At 41.3% G+C, this 16,039-nt stretch overlaps 1 protein-coding gene across 1 annotated transcript in view; it reads right to left on the minus strand.

Annotated features, from left to right (window-relative positions):
- Positions 1–15,423, minus strand: part of LOC126095541 (cardioacceleratory peptide receptor-like) — a 359,367-nt gene extending 343,944 nt beyond the window's left edge. The window contains exon 1 of the mRNA XM_049910321.1: positions 15,291–15,423. Coding sequence (XP_049766278.1) covers positions 15,291–15,324 — 34 coding nt within the window. The 5' untranslated portion in view covers positions 15,325–15,423. The remainder of the gene's footprint in view (positions 1–15,290) is intronic.
- Positions 15,424–16,039: the final 616 nt, after the last annotated feature.

A 16,039-nucleotide genomic window follows, 5' to 3' on the forward strand; every position in this document is an offset into this window, starting at 1 on the left:
GTTGAAGGAGTTGGCCACCAATTAATCCTTTAGGCTTCTCATAAACCGAACTTTATTGGCGGTCAAACTTTTTATGCCTGCGGACAAGTTATTGAAAATGTGTGATCCCGAATAATGGACACCTTCCTGGACCAAAATATGTGACATGATATTTCTGTGGAGGTTATTCACATTTTTGACATTCATTCCTTGAACTGAGATGTTGGTTTGAAAAACAGATATGTTTTAATGACAAATTTCATCATGGAATAAATACCCAATAAGACCAAAAAAATACGACGTATCACGAAGGAATTATCCAAATGCGAGAGACATCCTCAGATGTGATGTTCATGTACAGATAAGCAAATGATTACAGTTTCAGAAAAACTGGATGATTTACCGAGGAGGGAAAGCTTCAGAAATAGAAAACAATCAACACTCCGTTGATCCACATCTGGCTTTAATTCAAGCAGTTGTTTGGCTTGGTATTGATTGATGGAATTGTTGGATAGCCTGCTGTGGGATTTCGTGCCAAATTCTATACAGCTGCCGCGCGAGATCATCAAAATCCCAAGGTGGTTGGCCGGTCCTACCCAAAATGCTCCAGACGTTTTAACTTGGGAGAGATCCGGCGATCTTGCTGGCTACAGAAGGCTTTGAGACGTACGAAGACAAGCAGTGGAAACCCTCGCCGTGTACGGGCGGGCGTTACCTTACTGAAATGTAAACGGAGGATGCAAAAAATGGGTTGTAGAATACCGTGAACGCAACGTTATGCTATAAGGCTGCCACGGATGACAACCAAAGGGTCCTGCTATGAAAAGAAATGGCACGCCAGACTATCACTCCAGGTTGTCGAGCAGAGTGGAGAGCGACAGTCAGGTTGACATCCCACCTCTCTCCAGGACGTCTCCAGACACATCTTCTGCCAGGAATCTCATAGATTGGAGTATAATTGTCTTCAGTGACGATTGCTGTTTAGAACTGAGTCGTGATGATCTACGAAGACGTGTTTGGAGACGCCACGGATAGTGGTGGAGCCGGCCGCTGTGACCGAACGGTCCTAGGCTCTTCAGTCTGGAACCGCGTGACCGCTACGGTCGCAGGTTCGAATCCTGCCACGGGCATGGATGTATGTGATGTCCTTAGGTTAGTTAGGTTTAAGTAGTCCTAAGTTCTAGGGGACTTACGACCTCAGATGTTAAGTCCCACAGTGCTCAGAGCCATTTGAACCATTTTTGCTAGTGGTGGGATACTCACAGTGGTGTGCCGACGATATTGTACGCTTCGTTTTGTTGCCTTTCATTACGAGTCATACTGGGTTTATCTTTCAGTAAAATAATGCCCACCTCCACATGGTGAGATTCTCTACTGCTTATCGTTTCCTTGCCACACAGTACCTCAACCATCAAGGTTGCCATTTGGAGTACTATTGGCAAGGCCTCCATCCAGTTCGGGATTTCGACTGTCTAACGTGCAATTTCGACAGAATTTGCGACGATACCCTAAGGATATCCAACAACTGTGCTAACCAATTCCAAGCCGAAGAACTGCTTGCACAAGAGCCAAAGTGGAACTGCGCGTTATTGGCTTGCTTAGTTCGTAAAGCTCTTGGTCTTAAATAAATCATCGATTTTTTTCAGAACTTGTAATCACCTACCGATTAGCACCCCATTTGAATGCTTCCTTCGTGTTGCGTCTTGATGCGCCTTTTCTCTGTCTTAGACTGTATATTAGGAAGTAGTGGCAATTATTTACAGTTCCCTAAACAGACCTCCGCAGGATGCTCTTGGGTTCATACCATAAACAATTCTTAATGCCCGTTTTTTTTTTTTTTTTTTGGCCCCACAAGCATTATCTTGCCTTGATGAGTTATCTCAAAAAATAAACTAGTCTGATATTATCGAATGTAAGTAAATATTGTCTACTTTTTATTTTTATAGCACCTTTGCCTGATATTATTCATATTGCGAACCAGAGATCTGTTTAGGTGCTCTGGCAGTTCTATATTGTGCTCTTTCCACTTCAACTTATTATCAATCTGTAGTTCGAAGAATTTAATACTGTCAGGTTCTTCTGTATGTCTGTCACCGCATTTTAGCACATACTGGTGGGAAACTTCTTACACATCCTAAACTGCAAGTAATTCTTTTTTTAAAACTTGATTGACAATGAATTGCCTAAGACTATTTACAAATGTTTATAAACATTTCAGTAGCCATTCTTTCTAACATTTTTCCTGATATGCTACTTAATGCAATGTTTGTATCATCCACAAATAAAACAAACTTGGCATCTGGAAGTGGTACAGGTGAAAACTCATTCACATTAACAAATAAAAGCAAGGGCCTTAAAATGAAACATTGTGGAAAGCCACGTGTAATTACTTCACAGCTGTATGAAGCCTGATAGCTTAATACTAAATATTTTCTAATGACACTTTTTTCTTATAAGAGAGACAGGAGTTAAACCTTTTGGCAGCATATCCCACTACATCGTAATATTCTGATTTGCTTGAAAAGATATTCTGATTTACTCAGGCAAATGCCTTTGACAGATCAGAAAATATACAGTAGCCTGTAATTAACTGTCTAATGAGTTAACTACATTGTCACTGTATGTATAGATAGCTGTCTCAATAACAGAACCCTTTAGAAATCCAAACAGTGGATACGACAATACTTTATTTGTTGTCAGGTGGTTAAGAAGCCGGCTGTTTACCTTCCTTTATAAAATTTTGGTCAATATTTACTAAAGTGGAACTGAACGGTAACTGGGCGGTATTTCTTTATCTGTTCCCTTAAACAAAGGTTGAACTTCCGCATATTTCAGCCATTCAGGAAATATTCCACTGATAAACAAATGGCTACACAGATAACTTAATATGTTTCAAAATCTACTCACAAGCAGACTTTTTAATTAACTTTTTTGATATTTTATCATAACCACTAGGGTTTTTTGCCTTTAAAAATTTCGTGTTGGACATTACTTTTATTAGTGTACTGAGTATCATATTTAATGTACTAAGGTTATTCGTAATGAATAGCTTGAGATATTGTATGTCAGCATCTACTGAATCTGAGAACTCCATTTTTTCAGCAATAGCCACGAAATTCTTGCTAAAGTATTTTGCATCACTGCACGAATCTGCTACCAGTGCATCAATCACCCTTAATGCTATCTGCTATTATTCATGTCTGGTTCTACTAGGCGTCCCTTTACTACATCCCACAGTGTTTTAATATTTTTATCTGATGTGATTAACTTTTTCTCATAATGCATTTGTTTGGATGTTCATATTACTGGCTCTAATGTACTGCATTATGAGCTACAGCACCAGTATCTGAGCTGTTTCTGACTGAGAGGTATAGTATTCTCTTTCTGCTATGAGATACCCTTATTCCTTCTGTAATCCGTGATTCTTTATAGATTTAGTTTAAACTGTGTGAGTATGAGTGTACGGCAAAGACTTAATGGATAAAACTATCGTGTTTTACATTCATGCCACGAGCACTCTACACTGTGTCCTAAAATAATCAATATTTGTTTTACTGGCTACATTCTTGAATTGGTATTTACTAGTTATAAACATACTGTTCAGTATTAACGTTTACGAAATTTAAGTTTTAGTCATGGTATTAGAAGCCATTGACTATTAGTTTAGTTATGTAATTTTGTCATTCAACCTTTCTGAAAAGATATTATCAACGGCTGTTTATGAGCGATTAGCTACTCTAGTTGGGGAGTTTATTGCAGGAATTAAATTGAATTATTGCGTTACTGGCTAATAACTTCTTACTGTAAGAAATTTTAAAAAATCTACATAAAATTATCAACAACCGCTTTTTTTATGCTGTTAAATATACCAGTAGAGCTTCAATGCGGTTTGTGGAGAGATTAAAATTACTCACAGGTGTTCTGTAAAGACGTACTATAAAAAAATATTAAATTTTAGTTCTGTCACACAGGATTCCATATGCTGCTCTGGTCAAAAATTATGAATGTCTATGTTCTCAAATTTCTGAAAATTCCTAATGGATGTGGCAATTCCTCCCTTCTGCATCTCTGATCTACAAAAGTGAGATGCTAACGTGAATCCTGTAACACTTATCATATCTATACCAGCGGTCACGAGATGTTCACAAGGCCAGAATATGTCAGACGGGTTTGTTGACTCTGCCTCATCTAAGCAGATAAATAGTTCATCAATTTTACTTCTTAGTCCTCGAATATTTTTATGCGATGAAGATATTTCGCATTGACTGAGATAATATTGGGTGGAAACATAATTTCTGCTCATTGATGAAAATTTGTATCTAACAGCTGTTCGTATTCATGCAATGTGCCAGGATTATGTTCATCTGTTTCTTTCTCAGACTGAAGGTTTGTTTCAGTCAAATGGTTCAAATGGCTCTGAGCACTATGGGACTTAACAGCTATGGTCATCAGTCCCCTAGAACTTAGAACTACTTAAACCTAACTAACCTAAGGACATCATACAACACCCAGTCATCACGAGGCAGAGAAAATCCCTGACTCCGCCGGGAATCGAACCCGGGAACCCGGGTGCGGGAAGCGAGAACGCTACCGCATGACCACGAGCTGCGGACTTGTTTCAGTCCTAGCCACTGTTAAAACTTGGTTGATGTCCGTTCTCCCTAACCTAAAAATGGTATTCTTCTGAACACAGTAACCGCTCATTCAAGACAGAGGGTGATGGAACGTCATATTGCTGAATGGGTTCATACTGCAAAATTCTTCGAAAATTTTACTCGATTTTTGTAATTGATGTACTAACATCACATATCCTCTCAACCCGTGAAGTTTAATCTCGTTCCCACCTCCATCTGCAAGTGCTTTACGTGATATGCTTTCCTTGTTATGCGGTGAATGACGTGTCGAAACACACTGTCTTTTGGCAATAAAGGTTACGTGATGACGGAATAGTTCTGTACACACCATGGAACCAAGGTTCTGGTGCTTCCTCTTCACAAAGAGAAATAATAATACACATTAAAAAATCTTTGTTAGGTTATTTCGCAACATTTATGGTGGTAGAGAACATTCTTCCGCTAATATTAATACACAGACTCACGACAGCAGAAAAATGATTTACGCATAAATAACAGCAGAGTATTGCTGTGCGCAATGTTTTAAGATCTTATGTGATAAACGCAGTTGATTATAAACTGTAGGGTTTACTCCCCTCGAAAGGCTCAGAGAACCGTTATTAATTGGTTTGTGCATTCTCACAGAAAATTTGTTTGATTTTCGATATTTCAGAATAAGAACAATTTACAAAGCATTTAACTGAGGGGCAAAGCTGTACGTACCTGGAAACTAGACTGGAGTTGAATATTACTGGTGAACTCGGTGACAAAATCGCATCTGTAGCTATGCTCATCTTCTTAACAAAAAGAGAAGTGGGATTATTTCCACATGAACTGCAATCAAGAGTGAATTTTCGCTTTATTAGTACCATTACACACACACACACACACACACACACAGAGAGAGAGAGAGAGAGAGAGAGACACACACACACACACACACACACACACACACACACACACACACACGCGCGCGCGCGCGAAGAGCGAGAGAGAGAGAGAGAGATGAAGCACCGAATTTAGTACGGGAGACCAGTCATGAGGCTTTTAAGGTCTCAGAGCGACTTCTGGCTTAAAGCTACGCGTATATCTGCCACAAGCCATCGTGCATTACTAGTGTTAGGGAGTCTCGATTTGTTGACAAAGTAAACCTCACGAGCCATTACGGATTGCGAATGTGTGTTTGTGAACTTAATGGATCATGTAAATTAGGAGACAGTAAACCAACCAACAGCACTAATCTTGTGTCATTTGTTTCCTGAAATACCAACATGCATACACGTCGAATGAAATCACAGTGAACATCGTACTTACTGTTGTTGCGATCGAGTTAGGAAGGGATAGAGCCTCGATTTGTATACAAATTGCACTGGGGAGGAATGGCTCGCTGCTCATCGGTCCGTAGACAAGTAATTCCAGTGCTTAGATGACCCAATTTAGTTCGTCCGCAGGTTTAACGTTATACTGTACCCGCATCCTCCCTTGCATAAGTAATCGACAAGCTTATGAATACGTGTTGAAGATGGTTTCTGGTGACATAAAGTCATCTATACTCTGGACATAAAATTCCTTTCCTTTTTCATACAAATAAATTATTGCATTGTTTGTTTTTCGTCTCGCCTGTGACACACGACGTTGGTGAGGCATGGACGTCTTAATGTCGTTACATTGCGAACTTCGTACAAAATGTTAAAAACTGTTCAGCTAAACGCCAAGAAAGAAATAACTATGTTTATGTACAGGATAAAAGTCCCCACTAAATTTCACTACGTCCTGAGATTTATGTGGATGGCAATGGTATTATGATGTAGGTAGTTGATATTTATGCCACCTCGAAACAGGAATGATTACCAAAAGTATTCCTTTCACCCTGCCGGCCGGTGTGGCCGAGCGGTTCTAGGCGCTACAGTCTGGAACCACGCTACCGCTACGGTCGCAGGTTCGAATCCTGCCTCGGGCATGGATATGTGTGATGTACGTTGGTTAGTTAGGTTTAAGTAGTTCTAGGAGACTGATGACCTCAGATGTTAACTCCCATAGTGCTCAGAGTCATTTGAACAATTTTGAACCTTTCGCCCCATGGTACTCCTATGGTCCAGCAAAAGCGTCTTCAAACAATATGAGCGTACGTTATGTTGAAACTGCCGACTGTCTTACTTAGTTCATTAATTTCATTCTTTCTTTCTTTCTTTTAAGAGTAGTACTATCCTCCAACGGAAGACCAGACGCTTATATAATTGATACACATTTCAAAATGGCTCAGAGCACTTTGGGACTTAACATCTGAGGTCATCAGTCCCCTAGAACTTAGAACTACTTAAACCTAACTAACCTAAGGACATCACACACATCCATGTCCGAGGCAGGATTCGACCCTGCGACCGTAGCAGTCGTGCAGTTCCACACTGAAGCGTCTAGAACTGCACGGCCACCACGGCCGGCTGTAGGTATTTCTTTTTTCTGATAAAACCGAAACAAAACGTTTGTGTTATTGCGTACTTAAAGATGAAAGAAGACGATGATAACGCGACGTAGAATTCTGTACCGAATATTACGCGAGCACGGTCGCCAAAAAGAAAAAGGACGCCACTCTGGTAAAACGTTTCCTGTGCACACATGAAGTAAATGTGGGGTTGCTCTGCTTGATTCTGCGAAGGGAGTTGCTATATGATTTTCTTTCAGTTTTATCAAAAAAAGAAATATCTATCAATGATATAAGCGTCTGATTCCTCTGTCGGAGGGTAGTACATTTGTTATTGCCGAAACGGTCCGGAAACGTCTACAGAGAGTCAAATTATAGGATCGGGAGCCTCTGAATTTACATATGTATAGTGTAATGCCCTGATGATGTATGGACCTAAACAAGGAAAATATACCCAGGAAAGCTGGTATGACATGGGCATACAAAAACTGCCACAGTGTCTACAAAAATGCATCGACAGAAATGGTGATTAAGTCGAAAAATAGCTAAATGTTCAAGCTGTGAACTGATGTAAACCATTGTAGAAATAAACAGGTCTATGTACTTATAAAAAAATAGGTGACCTTACTTTTGGGATTACCCTCGTACCAAGGAAGTTATTCGCTAATTTCTTTACACATATCCTAGCAACGTGTCCTTTCTTCTTGTCAGAGTTTCCTATAGTGAAATGTCTTCCATTTCATAGCACCGCATCTGAAATTCTTCGAGTCTCTCCTTTCCCGATTCTCCCATTACCGATGAATCACGGCCATACCGCGTAGTGCTCCAGTCGTACATTCTGAGAAATTTGTTTCTCAAATTAAGGCCTAAGTTTTATACTAGCACATTCCCTGGGTTTAGAATACCCTTTTTACCTATGCCGGTCTGCGTTTTTTGTCCTCTTTGCTATGCCCATCACTTGTTATTTTACTTACAAGGCATCGGAATTCCTTTACTTCATCTACTTCATAGTCACTTATTTTGATGTAAAGTTAATCGTTAATCTCATTACTTTCGTCTTTCTTCGGTTTACTCTTAGCTCATATTCCATACTTGTTAGACTGTTAATTCCGCTCATCAGATCCTGCAATTCTTCTTCGTCTTCGCTGAGGATAGCAATGTCATCAGCAAAACTTATGATTGACACACTTTCACGCTGAAATTTAACCCCACTCTTGAACCTTTATTTTATATCCGTCATTGGTTTTCGATATATAGATTGAACAGCAGCAGCGAAATACTACAACAATGTCTTTGTTGTTGTGGTGGTGTTCAGTCTGAAGACTGGTTTGATACAGCTCTCCACGCTACTCCGTCCTCAGCAATCCACTTCATCTCTGAGTAACTACTGCCATTTACATCCTTCTGATTCTGCTTACAGTATTCATCTCTAAAGTCCCCCCCCCCTTCAACGCTACCGTCCAGTACTAAATTGGTGATCTCCTGATGTTTTAGAATGTGTCCTGCCAACCGAAACCTTCCTCTAGTCAGGTTGCACCACAACTCGTCTTCCACCCTTTTAATTCAAGCATTTTCTTCTTGGTTTTCCATTCTTATCGTTCTCTCTTGGTTCGTAAACGTTAATACTGCGTATAACCTCTCTCTCCCTATAGCGTACTCCAATTCTTCTCAGAACTATGAACAGTTTACATCATTTTACACTTTCGAACGCCTTTCTCACAAACGTATCTCAATTTCTCCTAACCTTTCTTATTATCAAGCGCAGTCTCAGAAAGGCCACGTTGAGAAATCCGCCCAGATCGTCGTCTAACAGATCATCAATTTCTTTTAAATTCTTTTGTATATTATTCTTATCACTAAGTTGGATCTATGAGGCATAAGCTGTTAACGTGATTCCTCGATAGTTCTTCCACTTATATGCACTTGCCGCCTTCGGGATAGGTGGATGACATGTTTATGAAAGGCTCCAGTTTCATACATTCTACACACGAAAGTTCAATTACTGTTTCTTTGACACTTCCCTAAGTGATTTTAGAAATTGCAAAGAAATTTTGTCTATTCTGCCTTATTTGATAGCAAATTAATCGACGCTCTCTTAAAACCTGACTCATATAGGATTCCCTATGTCCTTAACACTGACTCCCGTCTCTCCTATAATGGCAGCTATTAGGGGCCTTCGGTGTACTCTTTCCATTTATCCACTTTGTTACGGCGTAAAGTGAAGCGCCGGCACGCCAGTCGGGAACGACAGAGAAGAGGTGGCTGTGAGAAACGTCAGCCAATCGCACGCTGACCGACCCCTCTCCAGGACGACAACGCGACAGCAGCGGACCCTATGCGAAGAGGACGTAAGCGCCGCACCCGGCTGGTCGCGGCCCAGTTCCATAGTAGCTTCAAGATTAGGCAATTGTATAGCAGCGACTTAGGATTGCCTTTACTGAAGTAAACTGATTATTTTGCAAGTCACCCTTTGCTTGCGACACATCTATGTAAGTCTCAAAGTGAAGTATTGTCTCTTTTCACTTTGTAGTAAAACTCGCTAATACGATTTGTTTCAATTGTCTGTCTAGCGAACCGGGTACATAGATTCTTAGACTCCTCACATTCGACGACGTGCATAGAGACGTAAAACGGTCCTTGCGTTTAACAGTGGAATTTCTACTTTACTTATAATGTGGCACCCATATTCTTAATTTTTGTTGTTTTGACTTTTCTACCTGCTGAATCACTTCTACCGACTACCATTTCTTTTTCGTTTTCGTCACTTTTTTCCTTTTCTCCTTGGTATCCCCAAACTTTCAATTTATTTCATTTCTGATTGATATTCCTGTATTCCAATCTTTCAGTGAATTTTTTTGTACTTCCTTCTTTCTTTGATCAATTGGAGTATTTATTTTGTCATCCAAAGTTTCTTCGCAAGCACGCGGATAACCTCACGTATTAGCACACTACTTCTGGTATTGGGGCAGTTGGAAACTGCCCGATGCACTGCCGGAAAGCCTATTTTTAGGCGGTTTCGATCATTCAAATATGTGAATACCAGACGAGTACCCACATCCCGTGCCAATTACACGATGTGCAAACATCTTCCAAATGTTTGCGCACTTTCACATGGTCAACATGATACATGGGTAACACAGAGCTGCGGTATTAAAATTCGTTTCCACAGGACAAAGGGGTGGCGTCAGACGAGCATCTGGCAACCTTCTAACATTAGCAATACCAAATCCGATATTAACCGTCCCGATCCTGTGCAGTAACAGGATAAGGACCAAAGAAACAGAAGATCCAAGGCCTATTCGCTGTTATCTTACAAGTTCCTTCGTTTCTTTCTCCCACTTCTGTAATTTCCCTTCTTTGAGGTGTACTTTTCTCTTCAACGCAACTGTCTACTGTGGAATATATTATTTCAGTACCTACAGCTGTAGAGAACGTCAAACACAACTCATCATTCCTCAATACATGGTTATACCACTTCTCTGCCCAATGATTCTTGAGGATAGTCTCTTAAACTTCAGTCTACTCATCATTACTGAATTGGGATTCGTATCTGTACCTGCTCCAAGATAGACTATGTCTGATATTGAAATCTCTGCCTGAGAACGAAGTAGTCCATCTTGAATCTCTTCGTGTGTCTGCAGATTTTCCAGGTGTACCTCAGCTTCTTGCGATTTTTTGCCAGTGTATTGGCTATTACTAGCTGAAATTTATTATATAACTCAGTTTTTATCTTTCTTCGTTCCTACTGTCCTGTCAATAGTCTCCCGTAAATGTCTTCTGTTCCTTCCGATAAATCCGTGTTCCAGTCTTCCATAATTAATAGATTGTCGTCTTTCTATACATGCTGAATTTCCCATTGAACATTGTCGTATACTTTTCCTAATTCTTCACCATCTACTTGTGATCTCTGCATATACAGGATGAGTCACCTAACATTACCGCTGGATATATTTCGTAAACCACATCAAATACTGATGAATCGATTCCACAGACCGAACGTGAGGAGAGCGGCTAGTGTAATTGGTTAATACAAACCATAAAAAAATGCACGGAAGTATGTTTTTTAACACAAACCTACGTTTTTAAATGGAACCCCGTTAGTTTCGTTAGCACATCTGAACATATAAACAAATACGTAATCAGTGCCGTTTGTTGCATTGTAAAATTTTAATTACATCCGGAGATATTGTAACCTAAAGTTGACGCTTGAGTATCACTCCTCCGCTGTTAGATCGTGTGTATCCGAGAGCACCGAATTACGTTGGGATCCAAAGGGAACGGTGATGGACCTTAGGTACAGAAGAGACTGGAACAGCACATTACGTCCACATGCTAACACCTTTTTATTGGTCTTTTTCACTGACGCACATGTACATTACCATGAGGAGTGAGGTACACGTACACACGTGGTTTCCGTTTTCAATTACGGAGTGAAGTTGAGTGTGTCCCGACATGTCAGGCCAATAGATGTTCAATGTGGTGGCCATCATTTGCTGCACACAATTGCAATCTCTGGCGTAATGAATGTCTTACACGCCGCAGTACATCTGGTGTATAGTCGCCGCAGGCTGCCGCAATACGTTGTTTCATATCCCATGGGGTTGTTGGCTCATCACGGTACACATTCTCCTTTAACGTACCTCACAGAAAGAAGTACACAGGTGTAAGATCAGGAGAACGGGCTGGCCAATTTATGCGTCCTCCACGTCCTATGAAACGCCCGTCGAACATCCTGTCAAGGATCAGCCTAGTGTTCATTGCGGAATGTGCAGGTGCACCATCATGCTGATACCACACACGTCGACGCGTTTCCAGTGGGACATTTTCGAGCAACGTTGGCAGATCATTATGTAGAAACGCGATGTATGTTGCAGCTGTTTGGGCCCCTGCAATGAAGTGAGGACCAATGAGGTGGTCACCAATGACTCCGCAGCATACATTTACAGTCCACGGTCGCTGTCGCTCTACCTGTCAGAGACAGCGAGGATTGTCCACGGGCCAGTAATGCATGTTCCGTAGATTCACTGCCCCGTGGTTTGTGAAACCCGCTTCATCGGTAAACAGGTAGAACTGCAACGCATTCTCTGTTAATGCCCATTGACAGAATTGCACTCGATGATTAAAGTCATCACAATGTAATTGCTTATGTAGCGACACATGAAACGGGTGAAAGCGGTGACGATGCAGTATGCGCATGACACTACTTTGACTCAGTCCAGCGGCTCTCGCAATGTCCCGTGTACTCATGTGTGGGTTCATGGCAACAGCAGCTAACACACCAACTGCACCCGCTTCTCCTGTGACGGGCCTGTTACGGACCCGTTTGCGTGCTACGACCATACCTGTTGCATACAGTTGGCGGTAGATGTTTTGCAATGTGCAGCACGTTGGATGCTCTCTGTCCGGGTACATTTCTGCATACACCCTGCAGGCTTCAGCTGCATTTCGTCGACACTCGCCATAGATGAGTATCATCTCCGCCTTTTCAGAGTTCGAATACACCATGGTCACAGTTCCTACAACACTACACTATCACAGACGTCTGGTAACACGGTGTACTACAGTTGGTCTGCGTGCGGAGACGAATGCAGAATAACAATAGCAGCAAGCGCTACATGCGGACACTGCGACAGCTAGACAAAACCACAACAGTGCACTACAGCCAAACTCGTAAACACGGTCGTCATCGTAACCATGTCCCTGCAGATGCTGCTCGCCGACCGTGGCCCGTGTTTGTTACAACACGCAACTGAACGTCGGAGGTTTCAAGCGTCAACTTTAGGTTACAATATCTCCGGATGTAATTAACATTTTACAATGCAGCAAACGGCACTGATTACGTATTTGTTTATATGTTCAGATGTGTTAACAAAACTAACGTGGTTCCATTTAAAAAAACGTAGGTCTGTGTTAAAAATCATACTTCCGTGCATTTTTGTATGGTTTGTATTAAACAATTACACTAGCCCCTCTCCTCACGTTCGGTCTGTGGAATCGGTTCGTCAGTATTTGATGTGGTTTACGAAATATATCCAGCGGTAACGTTAGGTGACTCACCCTGTATACCCTAACTACTGCTGTTTGCGTAGGTCTGCTCTCGGTTGTGAAGAGAACAACGTGTCACTAAACTGTTCACAGTTAGCTTCTTGTTCACGGGTCTTTTTCGCTATTTATCGTAATGATGCAGAAAGAGTCATTTTATACTCAAATTTCACACTCATGCGTATACATGACTACATGCTGACTGTTTGCAATTGCGAACTACACATCCTGTCCATGACGAACCCTGGTCCCCTTACACCTATTTATGCTGATGTTGAGATTACCCCACATATAACTGACCAGAAACCCATACGTTCTTTCCATTTCTCTTACTGACCCCAACTGTTTCCAGACTGAGCCTTTGCAGCTCCCTTTTCAGATTTCATAGCTTACCTACCACATTCAAACTTCTGATAAACCATGCTCGACACTTAGAATATTATCCTTTCGTTGATTACTCCGTCATTTTTTCATGGTTACCTCTCTCTCATGGCAGTGCTCTCTGGGATATCCGAATGGGGGACTAGTACGGAATCTCAGGGCAATGGAGAGTTGATTATAACGCTTCTTCCGGCTATAGGGCACATGTAATGAGGACATACATTATGTGCCTTCAACACAGTGGTTCCCATTACCTTCTACATCCTGATGCCGTTAATCTTTTCTGGTTCTTCAACCATATAAGGGCAGTATATCACCCCTACAGCAAGAGGTTTTCCTAATCTCTGCCTGCTCCTCCGCCCTGTACTTCCAGGCTGTTGGCAGAGCGAGGGTGATTTTTATGCCAGTAGTCTTCGGCCGCCATTCAGTGTTGTAGCAGTGGAACGTCTTGATTACCCTACGGAGATGCACCGGTGGCCTGTCTATAATGTCTTTCATTACTAGTCAAAGACGTTACCCCTAGACCACTGGTGCATCCCCGTAGAGTGCAGCTGCCAGAAGATGCAACGGTAGAGTGACAATCTGTTGGATCAAAAACTGTTCAACAATTTAGCTCTCAGGAAGAAAACCAAAGATTATTATACGATTGCCATTGGGGATAGAGTTAGGCGTAATGGACGGATGAACATCGTGGGACAGAGACAAAACACACGAGAGGGAAGAAACGAGGTGAAGTGCTACAGCCGATAAGATCCGTGGGAAGAGAGAAGGCAGAAAAGAAACTGCATATGAAACGTATGTAAATAGAGCAGAGAGACGCCGCAACAAAAATAATCTATGCTTACACTTTAAGCAGATTAACCTGTAACTTACATGATGACTTTTCTGTAACACATACTGCGAGGTGTGGTCTCTGGGATTCCTATTTTTAAACTGATATTTAGGGGATAAAACATTTGAAAATATCCATGTAAGTCATATAACATTCATTTTTACAATTGTATCAGGGTTGTTTAAATCCTCCTTGTTGATTTTATTCCACTGAATAAAGTCTCCAGTATTCCATTTTGTATCACACAAAATCACGTACTTTATTGCGGATTTTTAAATAGCAGAGTTAAATAAACTGACAAACTGTTAGAGAATTAAATTTCACATTCTGAAAATTGTAGAATCTCTACAAAATGTAAATGTTACCATATAGGTAAATTCCAGAGTTTATGCTTGCACATAAAAATTGCACTCGATAGGACAAAATAAAAACCTGCAAAGCTGACATTCACTGCTCGTATCAACATTTCCCTTTATCACCACTCAGAACACATTTGATGTTAACCAACATATTAAGTATTTTAATGGAGAAACAGGGAAGTGCTCAGCACCATTTTACTGAATTTCTTTCCCAGAATGATACACTTGTTCGCCAGCAAAATTGTGGTCACTGTCCACTGTAACTTGTCGTCCTTTTCGTCTGTTTTTTGATCTGTGTCACTGACAGCTTCCTCTCTTTATCAACTAACCACTTTCTCACACCTAGGAGAGTTAAAAGAGAGACATTCCTGTGAACACATTTTGTGCTATACTAAGAAAATGGGTACGTAATTCACGAGGTGCGATACAGGAGACCACAACACTTGCCAGCAAAACATATAGAACATATAGAAGGCGATAATGCAACCGAAAAGAAAACATAATAGATTTGGCTATTTATGGAGTGTAGGTGGGGTTCTGAAGAACTCTGCCAGAATTTACTTTGGAGAACGAGTGCGAAAATTCTTGCACGTTCTGAGAGACCGCACCTCCTGAGTTAAGGATTCGGCTTGATGAATACAATGTTCTCTTGTGAAACTTACCTGCAAACGCCAGCTGCATGATAAAGAAGTTCATGCGGGATTTGCGGTTCTTGTTGAGGTAGAGCGCTATGAGCACAGCCGAGTTGCCGAGCACGATCAGGGCGAAAAGAATCCACAGCACCGTCAGCTGCTCCGTCTGCAACAGACAACGACATCGTATGGCGTTACCATCCACTGTGCAGTTTCAAACTACGAAGCTGTCAGTGGTAATTCACAGGCTTAGAGTATTTTAACAATCACTTTTGTGACTGGATATGGCCCTTATCCTACGCACTTGCAGTGCATGTAGCTTTCAGAAAACAGACGTTTCACATGCGAGGAAATCGGTTCCCCACAACAATTCCCATTGAAATGCACTAGGTACAGGCATTTCCGCAGTAACGTAGAATACATAACGGAAAAAACACTATACCGTGCACTGAGGAACCCAGATACATGGACGCAGTTGAGCCCAATCGTCAACAACATCTCAAAACGGAACATAGCATATACTAACAGACTCAAGGCGCAGAAGACGAAGACAGGCTGACATAGATAGCTCTAGTAGCTCCTGTACTGACGATGATACGAGTCACAGTGACAACACTGACATAACATTGTTGTTGTTGTGGTCTTCAGTCCTGAGACTGGTTTGATGCAGCTCTCCATGCTACTCTATCCTGTGCAAGCTTCTTCATCTCCCAGTACCTACTGCAACCTACATCCTTCTTAATCTACTTAGTGTATTCATCTCTTGGTCTCCCCCTACG

This window comes from Schistocerca cancellata, chromosome 8, assembly GCF_023864275.1.
Source record: "Schistocerca cancellata isolate TAMUIC-IGC-003103 chromosome 8, iqSchCanc2.1, whole genome shotgun sequence".
Classification (NCBI taxonomy): domain Eukaryota; kingdom Metazoa; phylum Arthropoda; class Insecta; order Orthoptera; family Acrididae; genus Schistocerca; species Schistocerca cancellata.